The following is a 16,895-nucleotide window of genomic DNA, read 5'->3' as shown; positions in this document are numbered from 1 at the left end:
TGGATTTACCACATTTTATTACCAGTAGTCAGTGGGCAAAACAAAAAAAAGGCTTCGGATAGCTACTTCTGTTTTTTCTGTTTCTTAGTTCGTCCACTTTTCTTCTGTCCTTTCTTTTTCTTCTTCATGACAACAGCTTTTTCTCCGATAAACAAGCTTTTAGAATGTTGTGCATTTTTTGAAGTAAAATTAAGTCCCTGCTTAGGTTTACTGACATTCTTCAAACTAGGATTTGAATTTTGTTTTAATTTTTCTTTATGGACACAACGCATGACTCTGAGTTTTCTTCCCATCAGTTCAGAGTTATTTAATTTCAGAGCAAGATGAACAGCATCTGTATTCTGCAATAAAATCAAAATATTAAATTTTCACCAGAAACTCACATGCAAAGAAATGAGTAAAATGGTGACTTTTCTGGATTAGAACAACTTTCAAGCTTGCATGTAGAAACCCCTCTCATTTCCACAGCCACGAAGTCCAATCCGAAATATTGAACTACAAGCAGCTGTTCTTGTAGTTTTAATCATGCTCCCTCTCATGAGTTTCTCCCCAGGAAGCGCTCAAGCTGCCCTGTCAAATAATCAGATAAGTCACAATCCAAGAGGCTTCATTTTTCTCAATGTAAAATGAAGTTTCAATTAACGAGGTCAGTCCTATAGTGTCTTTTAAACCAATAAACCTCCTCTTCACAAGGCTCTTCCTGAAAAAGCCCTGCTGTATTAGTTGATTTGAGAGCAGAGAACTCTCTATTACAGTCCTTGAGATGTTGGACTACATGCCTTGTAGGGTTCCCTTTAGGTCCAAAATTCTATTATTCTTTTATTCTAATAGAGAGCCACTAAATGCTAACCACCCTGAATATTCATGACATGTTTGTTAAAGGACTTTACAAACTTATCAATAGTCAGAAGACAGAGCAGAGAAACAGTGAGATAACTACATCACAGTCATGATGGCAGGCTGTGACATTTCTTCAAAGCCGTCTGGTCATACATACTAAGAGCCTTAAAGACGGTCAGACGTCTTGACCTGGTTAGTGGTAACCCATTGGGGAGCTTTCCTAAAGAAGTAATCCAAAAATGGAGGCAAACATTTGAAGGAAAAAACATAACCACTCTGATCTCATTACTAGAGAAAAAGAGAGAACACTGCAAACAAGCAACATTTGGGACACACTAGGGAAAAGACAGTATACACGCTCAGTGGAACATACTTACACGACAGAAAACAACATAAAGCAGATTGCAGAATCTTAATGTTCACAAATATTAAGCTTGACCATAAAAAAGGCGGCGCAGGTGAAAACTGAAAGGAAGTACATGGATGGGCTGTTGTGAAGGGAAGAAAACATAAGGGCCGTAGGGCCACATGTGTATTCTAATAATTTTAGGCATGAGACACTGGCTAATGTTTAGTGAACTAAATATAACCAGTTTTGTACAGAGACTAACATTCTCTTCTACCTGAGTGAACGATCAGTTCTTCTCTCCATTTTACAGAAGGTGGAGATTCAGAGATTTAATACCTTTACTATCCAGTATCTAAAACATTATTTAACAACATTAATGTGGAGAAATAACTAGAACATCTCTTGGTTGGATGCAATTATAGGAACAGGAGTCTGCTATACTGTGGCGGGTTATGAATGTAGTTTTCTTAAGGTGGAATTTTGAGGGTGACAGTGAGTTACGTCTGAAGGACGGGACGGCAGTGACAGCCTCTCCGGGCACACTTCACGGACAGTGACGATACGTCAGCCTTCCTACCTCAAAGAGCACGTAGCCGAAGCCTCTGCTGGCTCCTGTAACCGGATCCCGCACGACCCTTACAGCCACAGTGTTCCCACAGTCCAGAAAGTGCTTCTCAACCGCAGATTCTTCAGCTCCTAAAAACAGATTCAACCCCAGTGGAAGTGAGGACTTGGAATCGCCTTAGGAAGCTGGCGATGTTGCCTAATATACCAAGGGTAAGCATAGCCTCAAGGTAATTAGTCAAGTTACACCCTGCACTTCTTAAAGGTAGTCTTAAAGGGAAGCATTATGTTACCAACTCAGATGTTATTTGCATTACTTCAGTGATAAACAGGTACTTTATTTGTTTAAACAAACTTACTGTATGGGAGATTCCCCACAAATACAGATCTCTTGTCCCTCTGAAACACAAAGAGGGTTAATAAAAATCACTCATGGAGCAGAAAGCGGAAGTCACCCTAAAGTCCACCCTTGTCCTCACCCCACACATCTGACGGGGCTCCATCTCCTGATTTCTCGCCCTCCCGGCCCCTGTTTGATTCCGTTTCTTCCGCCTTCCCCGCCTTCCCCGCTGGAGTGTGAGCGAGCCCCGGAGCAGGAAGTGCTTCTGTTCGCAGCTGGCACTGACCCACGGCAGTGCTCAAGGAAGGCCTGCTCTACTGGGGGTGGGCAAACTTTTTCTGGAAAGGGCCAGAAAGCAAATATTTTAGGCTTTGTGGGCCACATGGTCTCTGCTGTACCTACTTGCCTCTACTGTTTCAGCAAAATAACACATAACTAGTGGGTGTCGTTGGGTGACAGTAAAACTTTATTAACAGAAACGGGCCGCAAACAGATTGGGCCCTCAGGCCAGTTTGCGGACCCCGTGCCAGGTCCACAATCAAAGCCAGGGCTGTCAGCCAGGCCTCTGTCATTTCTCAACGAGTCACCCTGACACCGACAGTAACGCACCCTGTTTCTGCGGTGAGTTCTTGCAACTCATGCTTCATCCGTTTCGAGAGACCTTGAGGAACAGCTTTGGACAAAACCCAGACTCCTCCCCATGGCAGGCCAGGGTCTTCATGACGGGCCTCCACCTACTTCTCCAACAGCTACTCTTACCCCGCCCCTCCTCACGCTCCAGCCACTAGTAACCGCATCAGGCTCTCGCCACTCCCTCCGCAAATTAGGTTTTGGTCCCCACCATTCACACTGTTCAACATGTTTCTGCCTGGATAACAGACTTATCTTGCAAGACTGACAGAACACCTGTTCTCCTGGAGACCCTCCTTGGCCCCTTCTTGCTGGCAACCCCCCAAATCAAGTGCTCCATTCCTGAGCTGACAAAGCATCCTGTGCGTTTACGACAGTATTTATCATAAAACCGTCTGCTCTTCTTTACCTTTATCCTGTGAACTCCTAGAGAACTGAGACTGTATCTCAGCACCGAATGCCTGACACAGAGGACAGACTCAAAAACTGCTTAATGACTGATTTAACTTTAGACCTCAGTCTGTAAAATAAGGTGCTGGTCCCGATGCTCTCTATTGTAACTTCTGGCCTCTCTCTCTAGGACTACTGGATCTAACGTACGGGTGGGAACCACTTTCTTGAAGCCGATGCTGACTTAGAGGGCATTAGCTGAGACCACAGAGGGCAAAGGCTGTCTCCTCTGTGCTTCCCGCATGCTCCCTGCTGACCCCACTGCTCTCCCAGCACAAGCTCAGAAGAACTACTCACAGATGAGGTCTCAGATGCAAGATCCACTCTAACACGAAATCCATCTGCAATTTGGGCCCCATTTCTGGTATAAATACGAAGGGAAAATTGTTGTTAAAAGCAAGTGCTGAGTTCCTGGGATATTTGCTCTGAAGTGAAACCAAAGAGTAAAAGCATGGACTCATACACACTTAAATTACAATAATTCTGTCCAAACCTCAAAGAGGTGAAATTACCTTTCCAGTGCTTTTGTAGCAGCACTCTCGTCCTTAAACACAACATAAGCGTTAATATTTTTCTGATCAGGATGAATTTTACGTCTACACCAAAAAAAAAAAAAGAAAAGAAGAAAAAAAAAGACAATGTAAAATTTGTTCATCTCAAAGTCACTGAAATAAATATAGCTTGTTTACCACTCTCAACACATATGACAAGAATTTCTGGGGGGAGTTTCATCTCTTTTAATAAATATTTAGTAATAACTCAAAAAAATAACACACAACTTACACAGATACGGGCTGATACACGTGGCCCAGGCCTCCTTACCAGTCATCACTGAGAGAGACCAGCAGGCGCCCCCGGGCAACCCACCACGCTACAACTACTGGGCAGGCCAAACAGTTCGTTCAAGTGACACCTTACGGGAAAACTCGAATGAACCTTTTGGCCAACCCAACATCACCTTAGCTGCAGCTCTGTATCTAAGGCACACACAGATGGGAAAGACAACGTTCTTTTTCCTTCTTACTGTAAAATAAAAACTACACAGACGTGTACAGCTTACGGAATTATTATAGGAACCACTTCCCTGCGTGTCTATGTGGTTTTATCACCCAAGTGTCTACTCCTAGACATACTTTGGTCTTGTCCAGTTTTCAACTTGAAAAGTCTTCTGGCTCCTGTTTAATCTGTAGGTTTCCCCATTTATCTCTCCATCTTATAGTGTGACCTATACAAATTTCCCCGGAAAAACCTGGCCAGCCATAGCAACCATGAGGCACCTCTGATTTTAAGATGCATTTTGATTTTTAAAATGTTAAGGTATGGGAAATGTCGCCTTAGAATTGATGAAATATGATACTTATGATTTACAATAGAATTTTTAGGTGCAAAACTTTCTTATTCTCTGCAAACACTATGCCTGATTAAACGTCCTTGAAGTTTCTCATATCTCATGGCACATTTTAAGTTATTTTGCAATTCTTATCCTTGACTCTACAATTTACGTTGAGGCTTGAAGACGAACATCTGACAAATTTATACGTTATTACAGACATAAGAAAACAATAAAACATGATGTGTTATCCAAATATAAACATCTATGAGGTTAAGAAATGAGCTCACTTTTAACCAAAATGGAAGAGAATTTATGACTACTCCCTTTCTCTAATTATAAACTTACTTTATTGCTGCCAACTTTTTGGACAAAATTCCCTCCGCTGGAATCTTTTAAGAGAAAACAGAAGGATTAAAGAAAAGTCATTGTTTGAAATATTATTTCAAAATAACTATATATTTAATTAATTGAATTCTAACTGTCTAAGTCTGGTCTGATGTGATTAAAAACATTCTAAGGAAACACTGAATCAGAAACAACTGTCCTAATGTTGTATGAACAGGACCTGGTGGCTGAGGACAAACATTTCCAATGACAGTGCCACATTCAGATTTCACAGGCAGTGACTCTCACACCAGGCGGAAGTTACAAATGACTTGAAGGGGTCTCTGGTCGTAAGCGCACAATGATGTTGAAGACACACATGAAGAGTGTTAAGGAAAACTGTTTTATAAAACCAGCATGGAAAAAAGGGACACTTCTAAATTAATATTGTGTATGCTATATGATTTTAAATATGTCTAACTAAGTTGATAAATAATATAAGAAGATACTACTGCAGTATCTGTAATTGGACAAATAAGGGAATCTCCTTCATATTCAGAGTCACGTTACTGTCAGTCATATAAGGGTCATACCTAAGAGTGAAGGGGGCAGGTAGGGAAAACTTTACAGAGAGGTGGAGATTCAAGTCAGCAACTGTGACTGTCAGCAACATGTGGCAAATACCACCAGGTACAGAGAACACAAAGGTAAAAGGATACAGACTGCAAGTTCACAAGTCCAGGGGTGTCTATAAATGCCAACCCCATTTAGGGCAGTTACTATAAATCTCCTCTGGAAGACTTTTTTCTTTTAGTCATTCAATAGTTTATATAGTAAAACTAAGAAACTTGAACTATTTCTTCTCAGTCTGTCCTGCTCAAACTAACATACGGTCAAACTCTCAAAATATAGACAGGAAAACAGTACGACACATGAGAAATGCCCATGTGAACAACTGACATGGGAATGCTGGTCATCAAAACACATCTATTGGATGCCTTCTAGGAGCTCTCAAGGACCTGTGTTCTGTTATTAAAGATACGAATTAGGGCTTCCCTGGTGGCGCAGTGGTTGAGAGTCTGCCTGCCAATGCAGGGGACATGGGTTCGAGCCCTGGCCTGGGAAGATCCCACATGCCGCGGAGCAGCTGGGCCCGTGGGCCACAACTACTGAGCCTGCGCGTCCTGAGCCTGCGCGTCTGGAGCCTGTGCTCCGCAACAAGAGAGGCCGCGACAGTGAGAGGCCCGCGCACCGCGATGAAGAGTGGCCCCCACTTGCCGCAACTAGAGAAAGCCCTCACACAGCAACGAAGACCCAACACAGCCAAAAATAAATAAATAAATAATTAATTAAAAAAAAAAAAAAGAAAGATACGAATTAATAAATATAAGGCAATGAAGTACAAAAAGTATATACAGTGAAATACTACTCAGCCATAAGAAAGAAGGAAATCTTGCCATTTGCGGCAACATGGATAGATGCTGAGGGTATTATGCTAAGTGAAGTAAGTCAAAGACAGGTGCTGTATGATGTCACTTATATGTGCAATCAAAAAAAAACACAACAGGGAATTCCCTGGTGGTCCAGTGGTTAGGACTCCGAGCTCTCACTGCCGAGCGCCTGGGTTCGATCCCTGGTCGGGGAACTAAGACCCCGCAAGCGGTGCAGCCGAAAACAAACAAACAAAACAAAACTCAGAGATACGGAGAACAGACTGGTGGTTACCAGAGGAGAAGGGGGTTGAAAGTGGGTGAAATGGGTGAAGGGGGTCAACTGCACGGTAAACAAAGACTGAACTGTTATGTTGAACACCTGAAACTAACATAATGTTATATACCAATCTGACCTCAATTTAAAAAAAAAACAAACGAACTGAGCAAAAGGACAAGGGGGGGAAAGCGCAAGCATGTGATCGGCAATGAGGGCAGCTCCCGGGTTGCAGGACAGTCCCACGTAGAAGAACGCAGGGCCCCAGGGCCACTCTGTGCAGGCTGTCAGGTAAAGAACCAAGGACACTGACAGCGAGAAAAACGAAAAGCGTCTAGGGAACGCCATACATATTTGATGTGCACCAGGCGCAGGTGCTAGTGACCCAAGGAGGAGCCACGCAGACAGGGTGTTTGTAGTCACAGCCCACAGTCTGGTGGGACAGGAGCAGCGTAACAGTGAGAGAGCAGTGTCATAAGGACTACAGTGAAGTACGCGGTGCTGGAGGGCGCACAGCAGGGTCACCTGACATACCGATAATCCAGGGACAGGGAAGAATCAGGGCAGGCCCCCCAGAGGGAACTCCAGGCCAAGGCAGGGGTGGCGGTGTGTATAATATTCACGGGAGGGGAGGTGGAGGGGAGGAATTCTGGGCAGGAGGTCCAGGAGGAAGTGCTTTAGGAAGACTAAGCTGACGGCGGTGCGATGGATGCACCTGAGGCGGACCGACAGCAGGACCCGTAAAAGGCCTCTGCAACTCTTCTGCAAGAGCTAGTGGACACTCAGGCGGGACGATGGAAGAAGGAAGGAATGACTCCTCTTGGGAAGAAACCACAGCTGAAAAACAGGCACTAAACATCACAGAACATCAGCAGGTGGCATAGGCTGGGGTGCGGGACTGACGGAGGTAAAGCACAGACGCGCTGAAAATGGGCAGGACACCCAAGTGGATGTGTCAGGCAAGGATCTGGTATGAGGAAACGGGACTCAGAAGGGCACACAAAATACACATGTGATAAGCGTGAGGAACAAACACCATGATAGGAATTATGGAGACTGCACCAAAACCTTGGGAAATGTCTACTTTCAGAGAAGTGGGCGGTTTTGCCCGCTGGGGACATGTGGCAATGTCTGGGAATATATCTGGCTGTTACAGCTGGGGTGGGGAGGAGGCTACCGGCACCTAGCAGGCGGAGGCCAGGGACCCTACATCGCACAGGGCAGCCCCCAACAGCTAAGAACTAACCAGCACCAAATGTCAACAGGATCAAGGTTGAGAAACCCCACTTTAGACAATCACGTTGAGAAAGAGCAGTTGGAAACAAGGAACAAACATCTCCTATACTACACTAATACATATTAGTTACATTAAAACACATATGAATGATGCTTATTCATGCGCCAAGGAACATGGCTATAACTGGTCTACAGAGTGCTCAGTTGGTGAAATCAGATACCATTTATTGCCATAAAGTTTTAACATTAAATTGATGAAAACATACTTTATCTTTCTATGTCAGAGCGTAAGTACTGATCTGCAGCGTCATGCAAACCCCTCATATGAACACCTATGATTCCAGAAATGCTACTCAACAGGTGTGAACGTTTCCACCTACTCAATTGACACACAAACAAAAGTCACCCATCCACCCTCCAAAGCACACTTAGTAAGGACAGCATTTTACTATTTGAACTCATTAAATTAGCTAACAAAGTCCAAGAGTCAGCAATCGATACTAAGTGTGCTTCTTCTTTGGGGCTAGATTTGAGCCTGTTGATTCTAAAGGTCAAAGTCAAGGGCTCCTCCATCTCACTAAAACCAACACATGAATAAGTCGGATTTAAATGCAAAACATTTTAAGATTATGCAATTTTAAGGGGGCAGAACACATACCAGAGAACGAAATCGTACAGATTCTATCTGTCCGTACTCTTTAAAAAATGACTTCAGCTTCTAAAATAAAAAAAACATATATATATACACACATATATATATATTTCAGTCCACTTTCAGAACATCAAATAAATACCACAAAAAGGAATTAAGTAAAACAGTCTGATAATCTTTTCCTGCCATGTTTTCAGAATATTTCAGGAAAACTAGGTAACTATTCAGTTAGAAGACAAAAAACTTTTACTGAAACTTATATAAAAAGAAAACACAATTCAAGTTCATGTTAGTATCTATAAGGTACACAACATTTTTTCTTTCAATCTTTTATAATCTTTACTACAGGTAAACTAAGATTATATATTCCATAAATTCTCTCATCTTTTCACACTGGCTTATTTAAACCAGAAATGGATTTTAAGGATCCTTATGTCACCATGGGAAATTCCCCAACTGTCTGGAATTAAGACCATCAGATTGAAGAAAAGTCTTAGGATGAATTTTATACATTATTCTTATGACTGGCTCAGGATGTGAAGAATGTATATGTTTTACAGCTTGCACAATAATTTCTATAAGCAATTTTAATCCAAAAATAACTTATTAAATGTGTAAAGCACCACAAACACTCCCTTCCCTTGAGGAAGATAAGTAACCAAAACTACGCTAGAAAGTAAAATGGGTTATGTTCTACAAAATAATCACACATCAAATGCTAGGGGACAAAAAGGCAAGGGGGAAAGGGAAAAACCAGGAAGTAACTTTCTAGTACTGTTTTGTTTTTAAGAAAGTGGAATTGAAATTGTTCTTCAAAAGATAAGCAGGATTTTGACCGAAGGGATTGCCACCAGGGTGACTATCACATAAACACACAGAAAGTAAAGGGCACGTCTTGGTTTAGTGAACCCCACGTAACGGAAGAAACTTAGGATGTATGCATTCATTTACATGACAAATATTCAACAAGCCTCTACTACACACCAGGTACTGTTTCAAGTGCTAGGGATAGAGCAGTGAAGAAAAGAGATAAACATCCCTGCACGTATGGCGCTTCCGTTCTAGTGGCACGTAAGAGATGATAGAGCTGGAGGAAAAAACCAGATAGGAGACCACTGCAGTAGTTCAGACAAGATTTGCAAAAGCCTGAATTAGGGCAGTGACTTCGGCAATGGAAAGGAGCAGGGGGATACTGGAATCAATCTACAGAATGATATATGTAGTCATTTATAATGAAGTTATATATTAATGACTTATTTAATAAAGTGACAGTAAACAAAATCATGAATTACTAACTTCTCTGCATGTTAACAGTATACAGACTACACACTCACCTTCTTATTACAGGTGACAGGCAAATTCCCAACAAACACAGTTCTCTCATTCTTTAATCTCTCTTCTTGGTTGGTTTGAATTTTCTTTCTTTGATTTACAACTGTCTGATCTACATCATCAAGTACTTCTTTATCGGCAATTTTAACACCAGATAGAGAATTTTTCCTTTTCTTCCCTTGTTTCTGGTGAATTTCTTCTTCTAAATCAGCACTTGCTAAAGCATTTTCTCTTTTTAAGTCAAAAAAAAAAAAAAAAAAAAGTCATGGAAGTCAGGTCTAGTATTTGACAAAGCACATTGATTAGAAACACTTCCCATCTACTTCTGGCCTTCCTATATATCAACTTACCATTCACAAATACATCTACATTTAAACAGCATTATCAAAAAGTGACTGGTATCTTTAGGAAACTCAAGAGTTAGAAAAAGTTAAGGTCAATTTCTGAAGATAGGTTAAAACTGCCAGGTAATAAGCAGAGCAACAAAAGTTCATTTAAACAGAAGTTGGCTCACTTAAAGCTCTTGGGGATTTAGTTTACACTCTACCAATGCCAAATTCCATTCTCTACTCTAGAATTCTAGGGTTACTGCAGCACTCCCAGGGGGTCTATGAAGATTACTATACCAGCAAAGTACTTAACTTTGTAAAAGCAATCTGGCGAAGAGGAGAAACCAGATTTCCTACTGCAATATTTAAAGGACTGCTTGTCAAAAGTAAATTCCGCCAATATTGTAAAGTACTGGCGCACTTGGGTAAGTGCACCAGTCCAAAAAGAGAAATGGAACAGGAACTTAGGAGTGAGGGGAGAGAATGGGTAGTAGGAGTCATAAAACTCATTCATTCATTCATTCAATAAATATTTACTACTCAGTTCTAGCCTCTGGGGATACAAAGATAAAAGAGACTATTAGAGGCCTTTCAGTAGTCCAGTCTCTGGAGCGATAGGCAAGGTTCACCATAAAATGGTAACATGTATAATACATGGTGTAGAAACATAAAAGAAACAAGAAAGGCTCTCAGAGGAGGAAAGGCAGTGTATAGCACATGGTCAGTCCTCAGTAAATGTTGACCGTTTTCATCCCTCCACTAGACCACAAGCTCCAGTAAGGAGAGGGTCAATGTCTAGTTTTTTGTTCACTATGGTATATAAAGTACCTAGTAGGAGTGAAAGGAAATGAGACAGTATGTCAAGGACCATGCCTGTTATGCAAAAGTGCTTAGATTTTTATCCCACAGAGGATGGGGAGCCCCTGAAGACTTTGAAAGTGCCTAAAAGAGATCATTTGGGCAGCAGAGCAGAAGACAATTATGAAAGGGACAAGGCTGGATAAGGGAGACCAGTAAGGAGACAGTTACAACTGCAGGCATCTCAGAAGACAACAGACCCACCAGAGCAAGGGAGAGGGTGGAAAGGGGAAGCAGATTAACAGACAGCATCATTAGGACTTGGCAAGTGATTAGCTATGCAGGGAAAAGAAAGAGTCTAAGATGACTCCCAAGTCACAGGCTCAGGCAACAGGAAGGCTGATGGTACCACTCATGCAGAGGAACAGGTTTGATGAGGATAATGAGCTCGGTCTGAAGCATCCTGAATTTGAGGTGTATATGAATACAGAGCTAGAGATGCCAGTAGACAAACAGATATACAGGTTTATAGATCAAGAAGGAGAGATGAGAATGGTGGAGCCACGAGGACTGGGAGACTGCCCAGAATGAAGGGTGTGAAAAAGGTCATGAGAAGATGACCAAGAACAGAATCCCGAGGGAAATCAACATTTAAGAACAGTCAGAAGGAAAGTGCCCACAATACCACCGAGAAGGAGCAGGAAGACAAGAGGAGGATGAGAAGAGACTGCTATCAAAGAATCCAACTTTGAATCCATTCTTTCTTCGAGAAGAAAAGCAACCATGTGACACGTAAAAGCGAGGACTCAGACAAAGGCTGTACTGCCTACTAAATATGGCACCTAGGTCAGGATGGCTTCCCTGAGCACTGTTTCAGAAGTATGGTCATATCACATAAAAACAAACACAACAAACAAACAACCAGAGTGCAAGTTCGTGGAAGAGAAAACAGATCAAGAAAAGGAAGAGAGCGCAAGTACAGACATCTTTTTCTAAAAGCTGATGATGAAGGGAAGGTTTGAGGGGATGGAGCAAACAGGGACACATGACTGCAGATGGGGTTTTGCTGGATTTCTTTTCTGAAGATGAGAATCTTGAGAGGACAGATCAAAGATACAGGAAAGAAAAAAAAAAAGGATCTATCTATCTATCTATCTATCTGATGACATAAACCCTAAGGAGGCAGAAGAGGTATGTGGTACATATAAACAGCACAGGTGACTGAATTAATCTTGGACGAGGAGGAAGACACCCTTCTCTGAAAGGGGAAGAAATTAAAAATGTGCATAGTTACAGGCAGTAAGAGAACCAGAAGTAGTAGCTCACAACTGTTAGCAATTAAAAAAAGTAACTCTCAGGGGAATTCCCTGGCAGTCCAGTGGTTAGGATTCCAGGCTTTCACTGATGGGGGCCCAGGTTCAATCCCTGGTCAGGGAACTAAGATCTCACAAGCTCCCTGGCACAGCCAAAAAAAAAAAAAAAAAAAAAAAAAAAATTCTCAGAATAGGTAACAAGATCACCTGCCAAGAGACAAAAGAGAGACAAAGGGCATGAAGAGAGTGGCCTGACAGGCTGAGGAAAGTTAAACTAGGAACCTATAATGGTACTGCTATATGGATCTCAATTCAAATAAACTGTTTTTTTAAAAAAATTAAACTAATGGGGGAAATTTGATCTCTGACTGAATAAGTTTAAGAAAACCAAACTCATCTTTTCCATACATGCTGAAATATTTATAGATGAAACCTAAGTCTTAGGTTTGCTTCCAAATAATGAGGGGGAAATGAAGAGCGTAAAGATGAAACAAGATTTGCCAAGTATTAATAACTGCTGATGCTGGGTACATGGGGTTCCTTATCCTTTTCAACTTTTCAATATGTATGTGACTTTCCATAATAAAAATTTTTAAATTATAACTACGAAGTGAGAAAAAAAAATTAAAATGAACATTGCTGGTATAAGAATGTCAATTTCTTTACCATCTAACTTCTTTAACATCAACTAGGAGAGAAATTTTACCAACCTGTTTGCCAACTTTCGGTCTGCATCAGAAAGTTTCTTCTTCAGTTTCATTTTTTTCGCAGGTTCTTGCAAAAGCGGTCTTTGGATTTGGGATGAACTTTCTTCCTCCTCATCCCGTTTCCTTTTTTTGGTGGTTTCCTTTTAAAAGTTTGAAGTTATGTTTCAGACCTCATCCTTCTTAATAATTTAGTGGTCTTTCTAAAGTAGCATCTTTTCTCTCTCACTGGTATGTCCAGTAATGACAGGTTACTTAAAATTGATCCTTATCTGCCCCACTTTAGAAAGCATGCCCGGCAAGGTAGGTTGCTTGCTTCTAAAGTTGTTCTAATGGGCCATTCGGGGTAGAACGCAGTGACTTACTTCAGGCACAGGCACATACATGGGTTGAAGCTGAGGCTCCAAAGAGCCGAAGAGGGAAGCCAGCCGACCCGTGCTGCCTCTGGAGGGCCGCTTGCCGCGGAATAAACTACTGGCGACTTGTCCAACCTCATAGTCTCCTGCCAGATTCCCACGAGCGCCGTCCTCCGGGTTCCCTCTAGACACGGACGTCGGAGACTCAGCGACACGACGCCACGCCCCACCCGTCGCGCCCCGAGCTCCCGAACGCATGCTCCGGCCCAGGCAGACGAGCCACGCGCCACTCACCCCTCCCGCGCACTCCGCTTTTTCTTCCGTTTGTTCTTCTCCTCCAGGGCCATTCTTATCCGAGGCCTCCGAGAGGGCGGCAGCACGTGAGCCCGCACTTCCGGGTCCCGGCCACTCAGCTCTCGGAGCCACGCCCCTTCCGCCCCGGGAGTCTCGGCGGACGCCCTGGGGGGCGGAGGCGGAGGCGGCGGGCGGGGGGGGGGGCGAGACAGCGGGCATGGGGGCGGAGACAGCGGGCATCGGGGCGGAGACAGCGGGCGGAGGAGCCGGGTCCAGGCTTCCGGACCAGTTTGTACCTCTGTCTGAGACCTAGTCTTGGGGGGGAAGTGTTCCGAGGTTAGTTGAGGCCTTAAGTACGAATAAGAATCAGCCAGGCTGGGACTGGGGTGTCAGTCCAAGCAAAGGGAAAACACTTAGGAAAACCCCTGAGTTGTCGAAGAGGAAGGAGGGAGGTTTGTCGGGAAATGAAGTTACAGGGATGTATGTCACACGGTATTAACAACTGGTGAACCGGTTGAAGGATACATGGGACTCCTTTGTACTGATCTTGCAACTTTTCTGAAATCTGACATTATTTCAAAATAAAGTTAAAAACAGAGACCACAGCTGTAACCTGCTCCGCTCTATTCCACCAAGAAAAGGGGCTCTCGGCTTTCAAAACTATGCTGTTTTCTTGGCCTACCTTCCCAAAGCCCGCTTTTTCCCACCACCTCTTTATTCCTTCACCTTTTGTCATTCCTTCTTATTCTTGTTATTCCTTCCCCCACAGTCGCCCCCCTCTTTACCCCTCATTTTCACCTGCAAAATTGTACCCATCCTTGACTCAAGGCCCAGCTCACTTAGGAAAATTTCCCAGCTATTTACAGTAGAGTTGTAACAGTCTCTCTAGATGTAAATGGTTGTCTTGTTCAGCCTGTGCTCCGTATCCCCATTCACCGTACCTAGTGAATATGTGGTAAATTGACTTTTAAGCATTAAAAAATATTAGATTATCATTAGATAAATCACTGAATCAGTACTTTTGGTGGTAAAATCAAACTTGACTTTGAATCTATGGGAACAGATTTGCTAATTTTGGAGAGCTGCTTAATAGAAGTCACTGGGAATATATGTGATCTTTTTTTACAGTCCACATCAGATAATGTGATGGAAAAACAATATTCAACTGCTTGGCACTGGTTTTGATTTGAGTCCCTTATTTTGGCTTGTGTATCACACAAAGATGAGAAAAACTCAACTGTCCATGTTTGCAACTCCAGCATCTCCATCTATCCTATACCGTCCAATGAAGACATTCTACTCATTTTTCTTTCAGCATGTCTTCCAATCAGATTCCTTCCTCACTCTCCCTACCATTATTCCAAGAATCACTTCCTCTCTGGAACACCGCAATGTCATTGAATCTGGCCTTTCTCCACTCTAGCCTACGCATTCCATTTCCAGATGAATCTCAGTTAAATGCTAAGGTTTGCCATCTCTATGTCACCATCACATCAGTCATCACATTCCTTGCGTGCTCATACACTGCCCTCTTTAAACTCTAACGCATGTGTTTTCCCTGCCCATACAATTTAGTGCTTAATTTTATGATCTCTTATATATCTATTACTTCCACAACTAAACCATGAAACTATTCCTCCGTGGGGTTTACATCTTACACATACAAAACCCATCATATGACATTAGACAAAAATCCCTAAATAGCAGGTTAAAATTAAAACGAAAGGTGAAGAAATGGACTCACAAAGAATGAAAGGCAGCACACACTTCTAGAGGAAAAGGTGATAAGTATGAAAGAGACTGTGGTTGGAGATAGTTTAAAAATGATTCCCACTGTTCTTAAGAACTGCTTTCCAACCATTTAGAGATCACTAACCCCTTTGAAGAGTTTCTTAAACTTATAGGGGCTCTTTTCATTAAAAAAAATACAAATACATTTTGTAAAAAATGTTAGGGGTTTCTGGAATCTGGTCCACCGTCCCCAACCTTCCCAGGTTATTAAAATTAACAAGACCTCACCCTCAGGTTATTTCAGTAGGAATAAAAAAAAGGTTTTGGAGAACACTGTAAAAAAAAAGTACCATCTTAATTTTATCAGAGATTGTAAACTAGTTTGATAAAATGTAGTTTAGGGGACCAGGGAAAGACTTAAGTCAAATTCTAGTAATGCCATGAAATTCTCAAACTCTCCGGAGAAGCTGGGAGGAAGGGAGAAATAGGCAGAAAAGCCCAAGTGTATAAACCTCAACTCCAACAAAGTTTGGAATCACTCTCCTTTAGAGCACTGTCTCTGTAACGCAACAAGTAGGTGATATTGGGAGTTCCTTGAAAAACAGGGTTTCATGATCAGGTAAGTCTAAAAGCAGTAGGTTAAATGAAAACACTTCCTTAAAAAAACTTCTTAAAGTTTTTAACATGCGAACACTGAAACTCTAAGAAGGGGATGTGCTATATATAGCATTTCCAAAATATGTTTGGTAGTAAATTCCCAGAGCATTTCCAGGGACCAGTACTCTAGGACCTCATTTTGAGAAGCACTGTTCTATAGATTTTAAAACTCATCCCTTAAACGTTAAACTGATTTCTGTGAAAATAAAGGGTCATCAAAAAGGTGCATCAAAAATACACATTTGGGCCTTTTTAGGCCTTAAAAAGTTTCCTTTTTATTTTAAAGAAAAAATTTTCTCTTGGTGGGAAGTTCATTAAACGGGGCAGAAAACCTAATTATTGATTTTAAAGGTTTGGAGTGATGCAGTGGTTGGTTCTCAACCCAGATGAGTATTAAGATCACTGGCCACCTTTAAAAAAAGACCAGCATCCAGGTACCATCCCAGACCAATTAAATCTGACTGAGGGTGGGGCTGGAGTATTGACCACGGTTTTAACAATACCCAGATGATTCCACAGTGCAATGGGGTAGAGTGCACTGAAAGTGTAAGAGAGCCACAAAGGTCCAATTACATTAAAAGACCAAAAAAAAAAAAAGAAAAGAAATAAAAGGAAAAAAAAAAGAAAGCCACTAGTAATGGTTTCAAGCATTAAAGAAAAAAATCTTGGTTTTCTTCTTTAGACAAACCTCCAAGTCAGAAGTATTCATCTTCAGACTCAAGCTAAATTGTGTATGCAAAGATATAAGAATGCCTAACAAATCCTGTACATAAATCTGGCTAATGGACTTTTAATTCCTATAGGCAGAATATTCCCTTTTTTGGATGTCAATTTTACCCTTTCTGATAATACATGCTGGAGATATGTGTTTCGGTCAGGCATCAGAGACAGAAATGAACTAAAATTACTTAATCTTTTAGAAACAAAATCAAGGATTCACAAACTATGGCATTTTA

General features: G+C 41.9%; 1 protein-coding gene across 2 annotated transcripts; it reads right to left on the bottom strand.

Annotated features, from left to right (window-relative positions):
- On the bottom strand, positions 1–13,656 carry RBM34 (RNA binding motif protein 34). Of its 2 annotated transcripts, XM_068547590.1 has the most exons (11): positions 13,552–13,656; positions 13,267–13,441; positions 12,908–13,044; positions 9,760–9,988; positions 8,432–8,491; positions 4,852–4,895; positions 3,686–3,769; positions 3,471–3,534; positions 2,113–2,152; positions 1,767–1,885; positions 1–341 (listed from the first exon to the last, which is right to left on the bottom strand). In XM_068547590.1, exons 1-11 carry the CDS (start codon positions 13,602–13,604, stop codon positions 63–65), a joined length of 1,284 nt encoding a protein of 427 aa, XP_068403691.1. In that variant the 5' UTR covers positions 13,605–13,656; the 3' UTR covers positions 1–62. The 2 variants fall into 2 exon arrangements, with proteins under 2 accessions (XP_068403691.1, XP_068403690.1); XM_068547589.1 differs by lacking the exon at positions 13,552–13,656 and having other exon boundaries at positions 13,267–13,541.
- Positions 13,657–16,895: the final 3,239 nt, after the last annotated feature.

The sequence above is a fragment of the Eschrichtius robustus genome, chromosome 7 (assembly GCF_028021215.1).
Source record: "Eschrichtius robustus isolate mEscRob2 chromosome 7, mEscRob2.pri, whole genome shotgun sequence".
In the NCBI taxonomy this organism is placed as follows: Eukaryota; Metazoa; Chordata; class Mammalia; order Artiodactyla; family Eschrichtiidae; genus Eschrichtius; species Eschrichtius robustus.
This window is presented reverse-complemented; position numbering and strand designations above follow the sequence as displayed.